The 19052-nt window shown below is 48.8% G+C and overlaps 1 protein-coding gene across 1 annotated transcript; it reads right to left on the minus strand.

Annotated features, from left to right (window-relative positions):
- Positions 1-2995: 2995 nt before the first annotated feature.
- On the minus strand, positions 2996-14331 carry ISG15 (ISG15 ubiquitin-like modifier). The gene is made up of 2 exons (XM_006885955.1): positions 14218-14331; positions 2996-3475 (listed from the first exon to the last, which is right to left on the minus strand). The coding sequence occupies exons 1-2, from the start codon at positions 14329-14331 to the stop codon at positions 2996-2998; spliced, it is 594 nt and encodes a 197-aa protein (XP_006886017.1).
- Positions 14332-19052: the final 4721 nt, after the last annotated feature.

A 19052-nucleotide genomic window follows, 5' to 3' on the forward strand; every position in this document is an offset into this window, starting at 1 on the left:
CGAAACTGCTCCCCACGTCCCTGACCCGCAGGTAGAGCTCACTGAGGGACCCCAGCCTCTCTCTGGAATGGGAGAGATTCTAACAAGAGGGCCGGGACCCGGCCGCAGGCCCGTCTAGCAGAAGAGGCGGCCGTAGCAGACCGCGCCCCTTGCCTGGCGGGGCCAATGCAGACAAGAGGTGAGGTGATTGGCCAGGTCGCGGCGCAGCCCGCCCACCTCCCCGCGGCGCGCTCAGCCCACTGCAGAGCGGAGGGCGCCTCCAGCTGTCCTGCGCCTGCAAGCTCTGAGCCTGTCCACCCGCCACGCCCCCTTATCCGACCCATTTCTCCAGCTTCACCTGGTTAGGTACAGAGGGTAAACTGAGGCCCAGAGAGTCCAAGTGAGAGAGTGACCTGGAGGGAGAGATTTCCTTGCTTCCCAGTTTGAGCTCCAAATCTGAGTTTCCTGTACATTCCTCGCTTAAGCTAGAATCACATCTCAAGCTTAGTGGACAGAAGGACCCTCTTCTGGGGATCCTAGTCTAGCTCCAACTCTCACGATAGGGTGCCCAGGTCTGTGCTCACATAGGGAGCAGTTAGCGCAAGACTGTGCTGAGCATGCGCAAGGAGTTTGGAAAGGGTAGAGGCTGCAGTCAAAACAACCCACTGCTGCACTCATATATAATACCGCTGCCATGGCACAACTGGACTCAGGTTCCTCGGCCAAGTTATGGACTCCCCAGATTAGATCCCCCTGGGATTTGAGATCATGAAGCCTGATTGCTCCTCAGGACCAGCAGGTCTGACCCAAAAAGCTTCCTCCCCTGCTGAGCTCCTTCATTCTCCTCATCTCACCAGAGCCCAAGGCTGACTCAGCTTGGCTCACAGGGACTCTTCCGGGAAACTGGTACAAGAGAGACAGCAGAAAAAGTATCTTGTGTTGCTATTAGATGCCATCGAGTTGACTTCAATTCATGAGGGACTCTGAACAGCAGATCTGAACCTTGCCCTGTCCTGTGCTGGCCTCATCATCCCTGATCACGCGAGTCTATTGTCACAGTCACCGTGTTGACCCATCTCCTTGAAGGTCTTCCTATCACTGACTCTCCACCTTTCCAAGTATGATGTTCTTTTCTAAAGACCAGCTCCTCTTAACAACATGCCCAAACCATGTGAAATGAAGTTTCACCGTTCTGACCTCTAAGGAACACACTAGTTGCACTTTCTCTAAGACATAAGTATTTGTTCTTTTGGCATTTCATGGATATTCAGTACTCTTCTCTCCAGCATCACAATTCAAAGGCAACAATTCTTCTGTCATCCTTATTCATTGTCCAACTTTCAGGTACATAGCAAGTAATTGAAAAGGCCATGACTTGAAACACCTTGGTCTTTAAACTGACATTGTTGCTCCTTAGCACCTTGAAGTATCCTACGAGGAGGGGGTGTATTAGATGCTCCTGGCAGTCTCCTTCTACATGATTTTAGATCCTCTGAAAACTCACTGGAGGGTCAGTTGCGAGTCACCTTTGACGAGGTGGCTTATAAGACCTACAAATACAACTTTACTGTGGAATAAGAATCAACCCCATAGCTCACCCTCCGACAGGTTCTAGGAGGCTGTAGATTGCACAGGTGCAGATGGCTCATTTTTCACCTGAGGAGGAGCTAGTGGATTCCAACTAGCTGCTTTTGAATTGGCAGCACAATTCCTTTTACTTACTAACCTTTTACCCACAGAGCTCCCTCAACAGCAATGAGAGAGAAAGAGAGATTTGGTATAAACTCATACCCTGGATTGTGGGAGCTACCCATTCTTGTGCCTTCAAATCAGCATCAAGTAGTCTGCCAGTCCGTGAAAGCTCCACCATTTCAATGCCCACTAATCTTGGATAGGTTTGTCTCCCTAGATTATGAGAGCTCCCACTCCAGTGTCCATCAGTCTGGAGCAAGTTTGTGCCCCTGGACCAAGGAAACTCCCTGATTTTTTTAAAGAAAAGACCACATTGCTCTCAAATCTATTCTGATTCATAGAGACCCTGTTATACAGAATCAAACCGTCCCAGAAGAGTTTCCAAAGGTGCAAATCTTTGTGGAAACCGATTGCCTCCTTTTCCACTCACTGAGTAGCTGGTGGATTCGAACAGCTAAACATTCTGTTAGCAGCTGATTGCTTAACTACTGAGCCACAGTTTAGGACAAGCTTATCCCTTTGGACCATAGGACATGCCCATTCCAGGTCCCCTCACCCCCATCTAGGATAAGCTTCTCCCCCTGGATAGAGGTATCCCTCATTCCAGTGCCCCCTAAGATATGCTCATCACTCTCTGGACCCTGGGAACCCCCCATTCCAGGACCACACCCTCAGTCTGGGACAAGCTCATCTGTATAGTTTGTGATTGTTTCCCTTCCAGTGTCCCATCTCTCCACAATGTGTTTCTTTTCTTCTGGGGAGTGGATACTGTCCCCACTGGTCAGCTCAGCCCTCATCCAGCCCCTGCCTAAACCCTCCCCTAGGCCAGCATGTGCTGGTCATTTCTGCCAAAGAATACCCAGCCCCAGTTGGTGTGAACTTGTCTCCCTTTTGGCCACCCGGGGAAGACCCCAGGGACCCACCCTCGCCTTCTCAGGTGTGGGGGTGGAGATTGCTCACCGACACGGACTCCACATGCCTCCTTCTGCTTCTTTAGAAGTTAATGTCTTAAATTTACCTGGGACATAGCTTCAATTTCTTCACTGTTTGAGCCCACCACCAGGCTCTGAACCCTCTCTCTTGGAACCCTCTTGGTAACCCTAACCTGGTCACCTCCAGTGACCCTAGGTCCCCTCCCCTAACTCTCCTGCCCTTCCTCATCATCAAGAAGGAGAGGGACAAACAAACACAAGAACTAGGACAAGGCAGGAGGCTGAGAGTTCACTTGGCATCAGTGTTTATTACTGGTACTTGAAAGCGACAAATCTTGAAGTCAGGCTTCCCCACCATCTCCTTGTCCAGGCACCTCAGGAGGGCAGGAATCTCAGAGCCCCTGGAGGCCTATGCTGCCACCCCGAAGCCGAAAATTCATGAACACAGTGCACTGGGGAGTGAGGTCATAATCCCCCAGCATCCGATGGTCCTCCATGGGCCTCCCCTCGAAGGCCAGCCAGAAGAGGTTAACTTCCACCTTCTCCTGCTGGCACACTTGCTGCTTAAGCTTGGCCACGGCGTCGGTCAGCTTCACTGTGTAGGGCCTGCTTCGGCCCTTGTTGTGCACCAGGATGGTCACGGGCTCACAATTTGTCACTATCAGCGAGACTGCACTGCTGGGACCCAGGCCCTGCCTGGTAAGGGGCACATCATTCTGCAGTGCTTGGCCGTCCAGGTGGGCCAGTCGCAGTTGGAAGGGAAAGACTTCTAGCTTCTGTGCAAGCAGCTTCTTCAAATTTGATAGTTGCATAGAGTCTGTCATGGGCACCATGATCTCCCCACTCACCATCTTCACCTTCAGTTCCCAGCCCTGCAGAACATCAAGTGAATCAGAGAGTAGGCACTGGTCCTGGGGGCCAGCCTGCACCTAGTGTTAATCCAGGTTCCTAAAGCCTGGGACACTTGTCACTCCTCTCTCCTGCCCACCCACCAGCTAAGGGGCCCCAGTTGGGGGGGGCATGGAAGGATGCACTGCTAGAAGGAGGGATGTCCCCCCTGCCATCCTGCCCTCTCCCTCACTAAGATGCTGCACTCTGTACTCCTCTTCAGGGTTGGCTACCAGGATGAGCTGACCAACCAAGACTCAAATCCTGACTTCACCATGAGCCCCAGTCTCTTCTCACACTGGAGAATAACCTCTAAACACTTTGGAGCATCTCAGGCAGGTGCTCATCCCTGGGGAAAGAGAGAATCAGCTGGTACCAAGCCCACCTGCCAGCCACCTGCCTCCCACCTCAAACCTGCCTCACCATGGCTGTGGGTTCCGTGTGTATCTGCAGTCACCAAGGAGTTTGCTGCCTCTGGCTGTCACCCCCTCTCTTGGTCTCACAGCCCCTGCTTTTTAGGGATAGAAACAGTACACGTCAGGCACAGCGTCAGGGAGAAGGGAGCCAATCCGAGGCTGCTGTCAGGTTCCATTTCAGATTCAGTTTCAGTTTCCTTTTCCCAAGCCCTGCCTCAAAGTTCAGGACAGAAACAAAACTGAAAGGCTGGGGAAGCATAATGTAGACTAGAACCCAGGCTCCCAGGTTCAGATGAGTCTCCCCTGGATCCCCTCCGGTCTTCCCCCTACTGTGTGCATTCAGAAACCCCCTAGACACCCTAGAGGTCCAGTACTTCAGCTCCTTTCAAAGATGCACAAATGTCACAACATGAGAATTTCCATTTTCAACTCACCAAAATGCAAACTTGGTAAACTCAGAGAACATCACCACGCTTAATTCAGAAACAATGCAAAAGAGTGACAGTTCAAAGGGAGCTCTGGTGGCTTACTGGCAAGAAGGTGCTCTGCAATCCCAGAGGTACACAGTTCTAATCCACCAGATGCTCTGCTGGAGAAGGAAGGGCAATCTCCTCCTGTACCAGTCAGATCTGATTTGATGGTACACACAAGAAAAATAATAATAATTGGGGGGAAAAGGAATGGCAGTTCAAACCACTGGGGAATAACTGGCGTTGCTTTAGGACAACACTGATTCAGAATCTTCTTTGATGAAAAGTAATTTTCCTTCAAAAAAATGGGGTTTGCAAGACCTTTTGGAATTGGGTCGCCAGGCCTTTCTTCCAAGGTGCCTCCAGATTCCAGCCTTTTTATGGTTCGTAGTCAAGCAGGTTAATTGTTTGCACGACCCAGGTCAAAGTTCCAGGAGGTCTTACCCGCCATCTTTTCCTCTCTTTCCCATGACCCAGTGTATGGCCCCAGAGTTGTCTCTTGTGTTTCTCCCTTGATGAGGCTCTATGCAAGATTCTTGGCCTCAGGCAGGCCCGAGAGAGCCCATTTCTGAGACAATGCTTCAACGAGAGAAAGCACTTGCCTTCTAGAGCCAGGATTCCAGACCACAGTCTGTTGATGCTCCTTTGACGTCCCTGCTAGCCCATCCTGACTCAAGCCTTACCGTCTAAAGAGGATGGAAAGAAGTTATTTCTTTTTTATTATCAACCTAGTGGCAAGAGAGAGCTCTGAAAAAAAAAAAGAGAGAGAGCTCTGGTGGCCTAGTGATAAGAAGCTGCGCTGCAATCTCAAAGGTACGTATGTGGTCCAAATCCACCAGCCGCTCCATGCAAGAAAGACGGGCAATCTACTCCTGTGCGATTAAGCTGCCTCTGACAATCCACTGGAGAGTCAGCTATGGGTCAGTTCCAACTTGATGGCGCACAACAACAACAAGCACTATCAAGGAAGTAAAAAACCAACCTAGGTTATGGAAACATACCTTTTCAATCCTATTTTTTAAATCGTCCAGGGTCATCCTCACATCCTTTATTGCAGTCACTGTCAATGCATCTCATTGTGACTCTTCCTCTTGGTCATTCTCTCTACTTTCCCAATCATGATGTTCCTCTCCATGGGCCCAAAGTATGTAAAACGAGGTCTCATCATTCTTGCTTCTAAGGAGTGCCATAGCTTCATTTCTTCCAAGACAAATTTGTTCTTTTGTCAATTCATGGTGGTGGTGGTGTTGTTGTTATGTGCCGTTGAGTCTCTTGAGACTTATAGCAACCCTGTGTAGAAGAGCCCTAAACCCTGCTCTATCCTGTGCCAACCTCGCCGTCTCCTACACACCTACTCCCACCACCCCAATCACAGAATCGATCCATCTCATCGAGGGTCTTCCTCTCCTGCACTGTCCCTCCACTCTCCCAAACATGATATCCCTTTCCAAGGACTGGTCCCTTCTGGTAACATGCCCAAAGTATCTCAGACGAAGCCTCAGAATCTTTGACTCCAAGGAGCAGCCCGGCTTCACCCTCTCCAGGACAAAGCTGTTTGTTCTCCTAGCAGTCCATGGTATATTCAGCACTCTTCTCCACCATCACAGCTCAAAGGCATCAGTTCTCTTTCTATCATCTCAAGTCATTGTCCAAGTCTCCAATGCATAGCATGCAACTGCGAAGACTATAGCCAGAATCAGGTGCACCTTAGTCTCCAGCCTGGCATCATTGCTCTTCAGGACTCTGGAGATGTCCCTGACAGCTGACTTTCCCAATGAAATTCATCTCTTGATTTCCTGGCTGTAGTCAACATTTTTCACCAACACCAAAATTCAAAGGCATCAATTCTTCTTTGGTGTTTGTATGAAGCAATTGAAAATTGGGTCCTGCACACCTTGGTCTTCAAAGTGTCATCCTTGCTCTTTAGCACTTTAGTGAGATCTTTGGCAGCAAATTTTCCCACTCTAATACCTTGTGTTGTTCAAATTTCATTTGATTTCTTGAATCCTCCTTCCACGAATGGTGATTGTGGATCCAAGTGAAATTAAATCCTTGACAACTTCAGTCTTTTCTCTGTTAATCCTTATTTTGTTTATTGATCCAGTTATAAGAATGTTTGCTTTCCTTATGTTGAGGTATAATTAATACTAAAGGCTATATACAATTCCATAATAAAAAAAAAAGCAGCCAATAAAAAGTGGACAAAGGATTTAAACAGGAAGGTACACAAAGGGCCAGTAAGCGCATGAAAAGATGCTTGACATCATTAGTCATTAGGGAAATGTAGTTAAACCAGGGAGAATGGTCACAGGGTCTCCATTAAAATGTTCAGAAACAGGATGGTTGACTCAATATTGTGAGTGGATTAGGTGCCACAGAGCTGTACACTTTAAAATGGTTCATTTTGCATCATGTTCATTTTATTTCATGTGAATAAAACAACTAGAAGGGGTAAAAAGGATTTCTTCTCTCCTTCTTGTTTTCTATCTTGCTTGGTCGATGAAACATTGGATCACAGATACCTTTTCATATTAATAGATAATACAAGCTCTGGTGGCGTAGTGGTAACGAGTTGCATTGCCAACACACAAGCAGGCTATTTGAATACACCAGTTCTTCTAACAGAGGAAGATGGAAACCACGTCTTTTACAGACACATATCTTACACCACTTAGAGATTCTGTAAGCACATTGGAAGGCCAGCTATGAGGAGGTTCCAACTCTACACCACCTAACAACAACAATATCAACATACATTTATACAAAGTGCTTTGATGGCCTCATGTTTTGCTTGAAATAATGAATTCATTATAGGACATACTATAATTTAGTTAAACATTCCTGTATTGTTGAAAAGAGGTAGCTCTAGCGATGTAATGTGTAGAGAATTGTGCTGCTGATTCTACCCCCATCCACCAAGAGGGGAAAAAAATCTTAGGGAAAACCAAATTATTAATCTACAAATAACAAACCATGTTTCATTTCTTTATTTTAGATATATATCTTCTCTTTTTTGTGTGAGCGACATTGGTATAGTAAAAAGAAAATCACGCACTTTTATTGAAATAGAGAGCCCAGACAACCACGCGCACACTTCAGCCCTGAGACCAGAAGAGTTAGATGGTGCCAGGCTATGACTGTCATTTACTCTGACATGGACCACAATAAAAGCTCCCTGGTAAGGTGGGAGAAAAATGTGGACCAAAACTCAAATCATAGAAGAGACTAGGCTTACTGATGTGATAGAAACAGATAGAACTCCTGAGATTAGGTCACTCACATAGTCCTCCTTTAAGCCTGAAACTAAAATCATCCTTATGATTCAACTTCCAGCCAAACAGTCCTCAGGCCTATACGATGACTGATGACACCAGGAAGAAAAGCATTCTTTAGAAAATCAAGCACTACAGATCAGAATCAGGAATCGAGCTCAGAAGGCAGAAAGGGATAGGAAAGAAGAGTGAATGGAAACAAGAAACACAGAGAGGAAGAAGGAAGAATGCTGTTAGGAACAAATAAACCCAATTCAGACAGCACAAAAAAAAAAAAAAGAATGCTGTTAGGATGCGGGGATTGTAATCAATGTCATGAAACAGACTGTGTATTAATTGCTGAATGGAAAACCAATGCACTTTGCAAACGTTCGCTCAAATAATAATAAATGCTTAATTTTTTAAAAAAACAAAGTGAAGCAATAGAAGGTAAAATCTCCACTTCTGTTTCCCCCTCAAACAAGCATCCTGATCTGAGAGTGACTCTTTGTTTCAGAGTATTGGAATATATACTAAAAAGCCCCCAGCAAACCAACTAAATCAAACCCCCAGACTCATTACCATCAAGTCAGAGCTGACTCACAGCTAACCCTTCAGTGGGTTTTCAGAGGTGGCCTGACTTTCTCCCATGAAGCAGCTAGTGGATCTGAACTCCCGACCTTTCAGTTTTCAGCACAATTCCTTATCCACTAGGCCACCAGAGCTCCCTGAAACATACACTAGAACCTTTATTTTCTTTCTTTCCTTCCTTCCTTCCTTCTTTATTGTAGTTATTTTTTTCTAGCTCTACCAATCACCTTCTTGCTTTTGACTAGAAGAGCAAACTCAAAGGCATTGAGGAGACACATTTACAGAACTGGGTGAACTCCTAATATGTGGGTGCAAAAGGGAAGAGAGGCTGGCGAGAGCTGGATGGGGGACTTTCTCTGCACAAGACTCACCATGACCACTGTGCCCCATGGTCTCTGTGTCTCAGCCCACCCAGAGGTCCTCACAGAGGTGACACATGTGTCTTCCCTCTGGAATACACAGAGACACAGCCACGTGCACACACGTGTGCGCCTGCACACGCACACACAGCCTCGCCTCTCCTCCTGTACATACTCTGCAGGGCTGCCTTTTCTGGTAATCACCTTGGTCTTTGATGTCCTCCCAATTTCCTACATACCTCGCCTCCCAGTATCCCACCTACCTCCTCACTCTCCTACCTGGCCTTGTTCTCTGAGTCTAATTGAATAGAGACCTTCAAGGTTCATTTTTTGTTCAAATATGGACTGGAAGCCTGACTTTTTCCTAAAAGATGGGGTAGGGGGAGACTGGAAGAAATGGATCTGACTTCAACATCTCTCTACCTAATTCCACTCCTTCCGGGATCATGCAAAAGCCCATTAAAGAAACAGTTCTGACCCCCATGGAAGATGGAGTGATTCCCAGCTGGGTGTGTAGCAGCAGCCAGAGGTAGAGGAGATGCAGGGCCTGCCCCTTCCCAGGCCCCCAGGAGCAAGGCCAGACCATTTCGTGGCACTCTTTCACAGGGGTCACTGCCTTACACGGGTGTCCATCTCGCAGCTAAGGTGACCCCTGTACTCTGTGGAGTCCATTATCCTCCCACTGAGAGGACTCACCCCAGTATGAGTCACCTATTACTCTCCCTTTACACCCCCCCTCCCCATCTGCCCCAATCTGACTGGTCAATGGTCCCTGACACACCTGGGCCTGTGTCACAGCTCAAAGGTCACCAGGTGACACTATCTCTCAGGGCCTCCCACAGCGCTTGGCAGGACCTCACGGGGGAAGTCCTGTGGCATCATGAGGCGTGTCCTCAGAGGGCCCTGAGAGAAGGGCAAGCGTCTTGAGGCGCTACATTGTTGAGGTCTAATTAGCTGTAAGCCTCTCAAAGCCAGTGCCAATGCTGCACCTGACCTTGATCACAGCCTCGCTGGCCTGTATCTCACACCACGTGGTGGATTTGGCAACTCTGAACCCAGCTCTCTGAGCTCTGCTCTACAGAGGAGGAAGGCAGAGCCCAGATCAGAGACGGGTGCTGTTCTGGTCCAGAGACAGCAGAGTGGGAGCTGAGGTTTTAGGGGGCAATGTGTAGGAGCCCTGGATAAATCCAAGGACCCAGGTTAGAATGCCAGGGAGCTGTGCAACTGGTGGCAGCATAAACATACTATACTATTAGATCCCACAGTCAGAGATATCTGGGGCTGGACTCACAACTCAACCCTGTGTTGGCAGACCCTTGATCTCTGCACCTGATCCTGTAATCCCGTACTACACCTCCCGGCACCCGCTCATGGGGCCGAACGCCACACTAAGAAGGCACTTTACAGGGGTGACAAGTGGGAAGCAGAAAAGTAAAGCAGGAAGAGGCATAGGATGTCCTAATGTAGAGTGAGCACGAGAGGGGACAGTGACCTTTACGTAAAGATGTAGTGGAGAAAGACCAAAAACCATGCTGAGGCTCAGCAGTGCAAAAGCCCTGAGGCACACACGGGAGCCCGTGGCTATGTGGCTGGAGGACAGTGGACAAAATGGGTAACATAGAAGTGGTGGGAGTGTGTGTGGATCACACTGGGTCCTTGACCCTGCGGAAGGTCTGACCAAAGGTTCATAGCGTGGCCTAAGGGAAGAGGGGGACATTGAAGGATTCTCTTCTGAAGGTTTCTGTATCCTCCAGAAAACCAGGAAGAGGTTGTGGACTGACTGAGAGCAAGACAGGCTGGAGGCAATGAGGTTGGAAAAGTGAGAAGGGCGATCATCAAGAAGCAGTGATGAGGGGGCCAGGCTGTGTCTCCCTGGGGTTCCTCTTGGGCTAGGGTAGCTACAAGAGTCCACAGGGACCAAAAACCAGCCCACAACTTCACAACTCCTCCCCTCAAGCCTGGAATGTGCTGTGCCCCATCTCTGCAGGGGAACTTTTACTATCTGAGTTCCGGAGCCCAAATCTCAAGAGGCCCTGCTGTGACCCCTTCCTGATCCTGTAATGTTGGCCTGAGGCCTGTGGTCCTGGGACAGGCGCAGGGGGTGGGGGTGGGGGGTGGCAAGAGAGGAAGAGGGCCAGCTCCAAGGCATATAGGTGTTATGATGTCACTGCAGTCCCTTGATCTGTAACTGCAGGATCAGGCCAGATGGAGCTGCCTGAGCTCATCCAGGTAACTCACAAAACAAATGAAAGAATAGATTCTGGTTTGGAAGAGATAAAGGTAGTAGCGATCACGGTCATGGTTTCATCAACTCAGTACAATGAGTGGAGGAGGCCAGGGTGTGGATTGAGCAGATAAGGAACTAGAGATAGGAGAGGAAGTCACCCAGGGTGGAGGTTAGAGGTTTCAGTGGGACTGACACCCAGATAGTGGGTCAAATGTTAGAAACTGAGGAGGGTAGGGAGGGGCAGGAGGTGTGGACCTGAAGACTAGGACCTCTCCCTCTGGATTCTGAGACCACCTGGATTTTAAACTCTCAGACAATAAAGGGTGGAGACAAGGCCGCAGAGATTGCAAGCTGGGTTCCTGGGTGTGGGAGATTGATAGCCGGAAGTGCTGCATCCAGGGGAGAGGAACAGAACACCTCCATCTCCCTGGCTGGAGGGGTCCCAGAAGAATCAGAAAGAAAAGCTTCATTCACGGAAGACTGAGGGGGAGTGGCAACCCAGTAGACAGAAGAGGTTCACGTTGTCCTGCCTGCTCTGTCTTTCTAACACTTGAGATTCCACTTTGAAGCTGTCCAAGCACAAGCCAACTCTCTGAACCCAAGCTTTTTGGAAGAACCTTGTGGTTCTAGGCTTAGTCATTTTGGTGCCTTCTGTCCAAGTCCAGGGCCAATGATCTGAGCAGGAGGTGGATGTCTGTGGTGTCACTGATGCCATGGAGTCAATGGAAAGTGATGTCAGAGTCAGAAAGAAGCACAACACAGTCTGGGGGCTGGAAGAGTGGTGGGTCGCAAGGGACATGGGCTAAACGTTGGTTTGTGGAAAGCTGTCACAGCAGCCAGAGATGCCCGCAAGGCTGGAGCCCCACGTTTGGGATAAAAATATGGAAGAAACTGCACTGCAATCCTGAAGGCACATGATTTGAATCCATCAGCTGCTCTGCCGGAGCAGATGGACAGTCTCCTCCCGTGCACTTAACTACCTCTGAAAACCTGCTGGAGGGCCAGCTATGGGTCAGTTCCAACTCGATGGTGCTCAACAACATCTTTAACTATAGCCTGCCCTCCCCCCGCCCAAAAAAAAAGAAGTAGTAGGGGCTTAGCTCTACCGTACAGCTCTCTGTTTTCTCCGTGGGTGCCCACTTGGGCCGTCCTCACAGCATGGCCACTGGTTCCCAGTGTGACCATCCCGGGACACCAGCGTGCTGTGCACATTCGAGATGCATCCTCAGAAGTAGCGCTGTGCACTGCCACAGCACTCCATGCTTGATGCTCACATAACAGGAGGGGATGAAGCCCCACTGTGCAAGGGAGCTGTGGCAAGCATACAGAGAAAGCATGTGGGCGTGAGGTGCTATTGTGGCTGCCTCTGTAAAAAGATGATAGACAAAAAAAAAAAAAGATGATAGACACCAGCAGGCTCCGCTCCAGGATCCCAGGCAGCCCTGAGCTGTCACCACCACTCAGAGCCAGGGAACCAGGAGGGCCCCAAGCTCCACAAGTCCCAATATGAAAGAGGGATGAGTACAGAGGCAGACCCACAAAGACGTGGCAACATAGACTGCCAGGTACAGCCCCTGGGAGGGACAGATGGGGACAGCAGGAGAGGACTTCCAGGAGGCTCCCAGTCCTCTGTTCTATACAGACCTCTGGCGGGTGCTGGGACAGCCAAGTGGGGGCCCTGGAAATCCTGGGCCTGGGGACTCCCTGGGATGGGAACGCTTCTCCCTCTCTGACAGGAATCTGAGATGGCATCTAGAGGGATTTCAGGCAGAGGCAGGAGGTCCTGGGATGGGTGTATAATTCCTTTCAGACTTGCTCCCCCTCCGGCATATTCTCCGAGATAATGATAACACCATGGCTGATGTTAGTACTGGGAGTTTCCTGTATATCAGGCACCATCAACATGCTCTGAGAGTAGATTTCACTTCATCTGCCTGGTCACCCCCAGGGATCCCCATTTTACAGCTGAGAACAGCAAAGCAGAACAGCGTTAGTGAGCCCATCTGCTCGGAAGGCCCCACGAGGTAAAGAACTGCCAAGAATGAAACTTGGCCAGCCTCTCCCTCATCTGAGCTCCCTGCCTGTCTGATCTTGGCGTGAGGCTGGGGCCAAGTCAGCTATAGCCAGAGCCCACCTGGACTCCCATCTCAACACTCATTCCCACCATGGGAGGCCCAGGTAGTAGCTTGTCCTGGATAGTTCCCCACCCCCAGCAGGACCCAGACAGAAAGCTTCCAGGCCGAGGAAGTTTGGGTGGCCACTGGGGGGCACTCTTGAGCTCCGGTAGCCTGAGGAAAGAGCAGAGAAACCAGCAGGGGCCTCTCCTTAATGCGGGCAACCTTTCTACCCTGGGATGACTTGAGCTTCCTGGGATCTGGGATTCAGATAGAGAGTTCAGAGAGGGGAAATGATTTCTGCTCTCCTAGCACGCTGATGATGCCAGAAACAGAGTGATGTATTCACGTCACAGCTATGGTATTGTCACTGTCCCAGGAAAATTGGCAGGAGGGGGGGACCTAGGAGGAAGGAGCTACCTCTCCCACAGACTGAACCAGCTCTCCAGGGGGTTTTGCCACATTCTCTGCAAGGACCCTCCACAGATTCTTGCCCACTTCCAACAACTTCCCATCATCCACAGGCTCAGAGGAGGATGGCACTCCTCTGAATCTCCCATCAATCTCAGAGCTTGAGAACACTTCTGTGCAGAGTGGAGTCAGAGTGTAGGATCCAGGCTGCTCCTCCCACTCTGGCTGCTCCCCACCCCCAGGCCCTGCACAGGGGACTGGTTCTGGTCTGGAATCCTGAAGAGCTTCCCAGAGGGAGGTGATGCACAGGCTTCTCTGGCAACTAGATAAGGGCCGAATATGGATGAACAGGAGAAAGCTTTGGGATAGGAACCTGGGATAAGGGACCCTGAGATGATGCCTCCCGTCTATCTTTGCCTCTTCTTACAGGTCCCCAGTGCCCCTTCCCAATCCTAAGACTGTTTTCTCCCTCCCTCTGAGGACCACCACAGAGCTGCCCCGCAGACAACAGGGAGGGGGACTTTCTAGAAAGGTTTAAAGGAAACTGTGTACCCCTTCCCCCCCTCCCCGCCCCATTCTCTGTAGCAGCTGTGACTGTTTTGTCTGCTGGAATTTAAGACCCAAGGACTGGCCTGGCTCATTGTGAATGCTCAGCAAACATTTACTGCATGTGAGGACAGCCTGAGACACCCCAGCACTGAAAAGATCCTAGTCTCTGTCTTCCTGAAGAGTAATTAAACACAAGAACAGCATCAACCTGAAAACAGCCCAAGGAAGTCCCCGAAGCCCTGTGTTTTCCCACTGTGCACTTTGAAGCATCAGACAGCAACGCTGTGACAACTGTTCCTCATTTGCTGTGTGCCTTCCTTTGTGTGACATCACTCCACCTGGCTGGGCATCTGGGTACCCACTTCTGTCTCATAGACCACCATTGACGTCACTGGCCTGCAGCGTGGCATCGTGGCATTCTGCTTAATGACATCATCCTGCAGGATCGCCATCACTTCACACAGTGATGCCACTCTGCCTGTCTGATATCATCTGCCCCTTGGTGTCACCTTCACTGGTCCACAGCCATCACCGGGCTTGTGATGTCACTCTCTCTGTTCAATGACTTTGACCAGTAGAGTCCATGTCTCCTGCTCCATCTTGCCTGGTAGCCTGTGTTAGTTTATCCTTCCAGATAAATGCTTGTTTCACACTTACGGTGCTACAGACACCCCCCCCCCTTAGCAGGTATGGCCCCTCTAGATGGGACAGATGAAGCTCCCTAAGGATCCCAGCTCAGCTGGAGGGGCCCAGGGGCTGCCTGTAAGAGGTGGTATCTTAACTGTTAGTTAGCCTAGCAGAGCTGACCCTGTAGCACGAGAGACTTTGATTCTGTTGTTGTTGCTAGGCTCCACTGAGTTCAGTCTAGTTCATAGTGACCCTGTGAACAACAGATCTGAACCCTGTCTTGTCCAATGTCATTCTCATCGTATCGGACCCCCTTGAGCCCCTTGCTGCAGTCATTGTGTCAATTCATCTGGTTGAGTCTTCCTTTCCTAGCTGACCCTCCACCTTTACAAACATGATGTCCCTCTCCAAAAAAATAGTCTCTCCTAGCAACATCCCCAAACTATGTGAGATGAAGCTTATTTCTAGCTCCTGTTGTGTGCTGTCGCATTGCAATGGACTCACAACTGACCCTCCTGCAGGTTTTCAGAGGCAGTAGATGGGGCAGGAGGAGACTGCCCAGCCTTTTCCCACAAAGCAGAATGTGGGAGAACCACGTGCTTTGGGGATTGCCATGCAGCTTCTTACCACTAGGCCACCAGAGCTCCCTATTTCTAGTCCTTGTTGTTGTGTGCCTTCGAGTTGGTAGCTGACCCTCCAGTGGGTTTTCAGGGACAGTTAATCTCAGGGGAGGAGATTGTCCATTCTTCTTCTACAGAGCTACTGGTGGATGTGAACTGAGAGCTTTTGGAATCGCAGCACAGCTTCTTGCCACTAGGCCACCAAAGGTCCCTATTTCTTTGTGGTAGTAGTTAGGTGCTGTGGAGTCAAGTACGATCCATAGCAACCCTATGAACAACAGATCTGAACCTTTTCCCATGGTGGCAGGCACAGTGCCAATCCACCTGGTTGAGTGTCCTTCTCTGACCTTCCACCTTTCTGAGCATCATGTCCCTCTCAAAGGAATAGCCTCTCCTAGCAACATGCCTGAAATATGTGAGGTGAAGCTTTATCATCTTTGCCTCCAGAAGCACTCTGGCTGCACTTTCTCCAAGACATATTTTTTGTTCTTTTGGCCATCCAAGGGCTGTTCAGAGCTCTTCTGCATCCCCACAGCTCAAAGGCATCAATTCTTCATCTGTCTTCCTTATTCATTGTCCAGCTCTCAGATGCATAGCAAGTGATCAGAAAAACCATGGATGCACCTTAGTCCTCAAACGGACATCATTACTCCTCAAAAATTTAGAGAGGTACCTGACCAGAGACTTTTCCAGTGCTGTATGTTTCCTGATTTCCTGACAGCTGGTACCAAGAGTGTTGATTGTGGATCCAAGTAAGATGACATTGTTGACAGTTTCACTATTTTCTCCATCATGAGAATCCTACACTCAGACCAGGAAGCAGACCTCAGAACAGAGCACGGAAACATTGCATGGTTCAAAATCAGGAATGGAGTGCGTCAGGGATGTGACCTGTCTCCATATCTATTCAATCTATATCCAGAACAGATAATTCAGGAGGATGGATTTTATGAGGAGAAGTGTGACATCAAGATTGGAGGAAGACTCATCAACAACCTGCATTACGCAGATGGCACAACCTTACTTGCTAAAACTGGAAGACGGCCTAAAGTACTTGCTGCAGAAGTTCAAGGACTGTAGTCTTCAATATGGATTGAAACTCAACATCAAGAAGACAAAGATCCTCGCCACTGGGCCAAATGGTAGCACCATGACAGATGGAGAAGGATTAAGGTTGTTAACAATTAATTACAGTTTGCTTGGCTCCACAATCAAAAACAAGTTGCACCAGAAAAATCTGCGGTTCTGGACCTCTCCAAAGTACTGAGAGGATGGTCTAGAGACTAAGGTGCACAAGTTCCAGGCCATGGTCTTGGCAATTACTTGCTATGCATCAGAGAGCTGGACAGTGACTAAAGATGACAGAAGAATAATTGATTGCCTTTAAGTTGTGGTGCTGGAGAAGAGTTTTGAACATACTATGAACTGCCAAGAAAACAAATAAGTCAGTCTTAGAGAGGGTGAAATCAGGTTTCTCCTTTGAGGCTAGGGTTTTGAAGCTCTGTCTGACACACTTTGGGCACGTGGCCAGGAGGGACCAGTCCTTGGAGAAGGACATCATGCTCAGAAAGGTGAGGGAAAGCACAGGATAGGAAGACCTCAGATAAGATTAATTGATTCAGTGACTGAGGCAATGGGGATAGGTGGCCAGAGTCAGTGAGACTGGCTCAAAACAGGGCAGGCTTCAGAGCTGTTGTACATAGGGTCGCAATGAGTCCAAAGCGACTTGACGGCACATAACAACAGTAACATTATGATGTTACCAGGCCAGAGCTCCCTTGACTGGCTTAGTGGTAAGGAGCCACACTGCCAAGCTAAAGATATGTGGTTTGAATCCATTCACTAGAGTCCATTAAAATTAATGGGAAACTTGAGAACAAGGAGATGAACAAAATCTTCAATTAACATGTTTAAACAAACAGATGCCACCCTGGATGTGCTTACCAGATTGTGCCAAAAAATCTGGAGGACAACTACCTGGTCAACTGACTGAAAGAGATCCATATTTATTCCTATCCCCCCAAAATAGGTGACCTGACAGTGTGGAAATTACTGAGTAATATTACACAGAGCGAATGCTGCTGAAAAGTACCCAAAAATTACTGAACAGTACATTGACAGAGAACTACCAGAAATACAATCTGAGTTTAGAAGAGGCTGTGGTACTAGAGACATTATCACCAATGTTAGATAGATCTTAGATGAAAGCAAAGAGTAACAGAGGAATGTCTATCTGTGTTTCATTGATTATGCAAAGGCATTTGACTGTGTGGATCACAACCAATTTTGGCAAACCTTGAGAAAAATGTGAATCTCAGAACACTTGATTGTGCTCATGTGAAATCTGTGCTTGGACTAGGAAGCAGTCCTTAGAACAGAGCAAGGAAACACAACATGGTTTAAAATCAGGAAGGAAGTACATCAGGGATGTGTCCCATCTCCATACCTTTTCAATCTCTATGCAGAACTGACCATTTGGGAGGCAGGACTTTATTAAGAGGAATGTGGTATCAGGATTGGAGGAAGACTTACCAACAATCTGTGCCAAGCAGATGTCACCACCTTGATTGCCAAAACTCAGGAGGATTTGAAGCGTTTGCTGTGGAAGGTCAAGTACTGTAGTCTTCAATATGGATTGAAGCTCACCACGAAGAAAAGAAAGATTCTCACCACTGGGCCAAATGGCAGCACCATGATAGATAAAGAAGAGATTTAAGGTTGTTAACGATTTCAGTTTGCTCAGTCCCACAATCAACACTCTTAGCACGAGTAGTCAGAATACTCAAAAGATGATGAATTGCATTGGACAATTCCGCTATCAGAGACCTCTCCAAAGTGATTAAAAGTAATGATGTCAGTCTAGAGACTAAGGTGCACCTGATCCAGGCCATGATCTTCATAATTACTCGCTACATATCAGAGAGCTGGACAGTGACTAAAGATGGCAGAAGAATCTATGCCTTTGAGTTGTGGTGCTGCAGAAAAGTAATGAACATACCAGGGTCTGCCAGGAGAACAAATTTGTCTGTCCTAGAGAAGGTGAAACCAAGTATCTCCTTGGAGGCAAGGTTTTTGAAGCTCTGTCTCATATACTTTGGGTATGTGTCCAGGAAGAACCAGTACTTGGAGAAGGATATCATGCTTGGAAGGGTGGAGGGACAGCACAGGAGAGGAAGACCCTGAATGAAATGGGTTGACACAATAACTGGGGCAATAGAGTTAGGTATGTAGGAGTCAATGAGGCTGGCTCAGGATAGAGCATAGTTCAGAGCAGGCGATCCAATGACACAAAAGGACAACAATAACATCATGGTGTTGCCTACACGTCCAGTGGTAAAAATTTTTATTGTCTGTTAATACGACACCCTATTTCTTATTTTTTTAGGTGCCGTCAAGTCGAGTACGACCCATAGTGACCCTGTGAACAACAGATCTGAACCCTGTTTCTAGCCCTTGCTAAATCGGAACCTGGATAACACTTAACCTTTCTGCGCTTCACTTTGTTCCTCTGTAGAGAGAAAATACCAACACCCATGTCATGAGGGTCTTTCATCAATAAGTTAATGGGTGTGGAGTGCTTAGCTGTCAGCAAAGAGCCTGGCGCTCAATAAGGATGCCCATTATTATTGCAGAGACCAGGGACCACATGAGCCTGGTGGGACACAGGGAGATCTGGCTGCAGACGATGCGGGTGTCTCCGGAGACTGAGCAGGGCTCGGACTGGATGGGGACAGCTGTAAGGAGGCCCTGGACTTGAGACGTTCCCACTCCTGCGGGCCGCTGGCCGGGTTCCCGCGCACATTCTCCTTTCAGAGGCTTCGTCCGGCTCTCCACGGCGCTCTGCCGCCCGAGTCGTCCTGGCCCGCCGCCCGAAGCCGGCGCGCGCTGGGGTGTGAGCCGGGGCGAGCCTCTGGCTCCCCTCGCCC

The sequence above is a fragment of the Elephantulus edwardii genome, unplaced genomic scaffold, assembly GCF_000299155.1.
Source record: "Elephantulus edwardii isolate Elephantulus edwardi_28Jun2011 unplaced genomic scaffold, EleEdw1.0 scaffold00045, whole genome shotgun sequence".
Classification (NCBI taxonomy): Eukaryota; Metazoa; Chordata; class Mammalia; order Macroscelidea; family Macroscelididae; genus Elephantulus; species Elephantulus edwardii.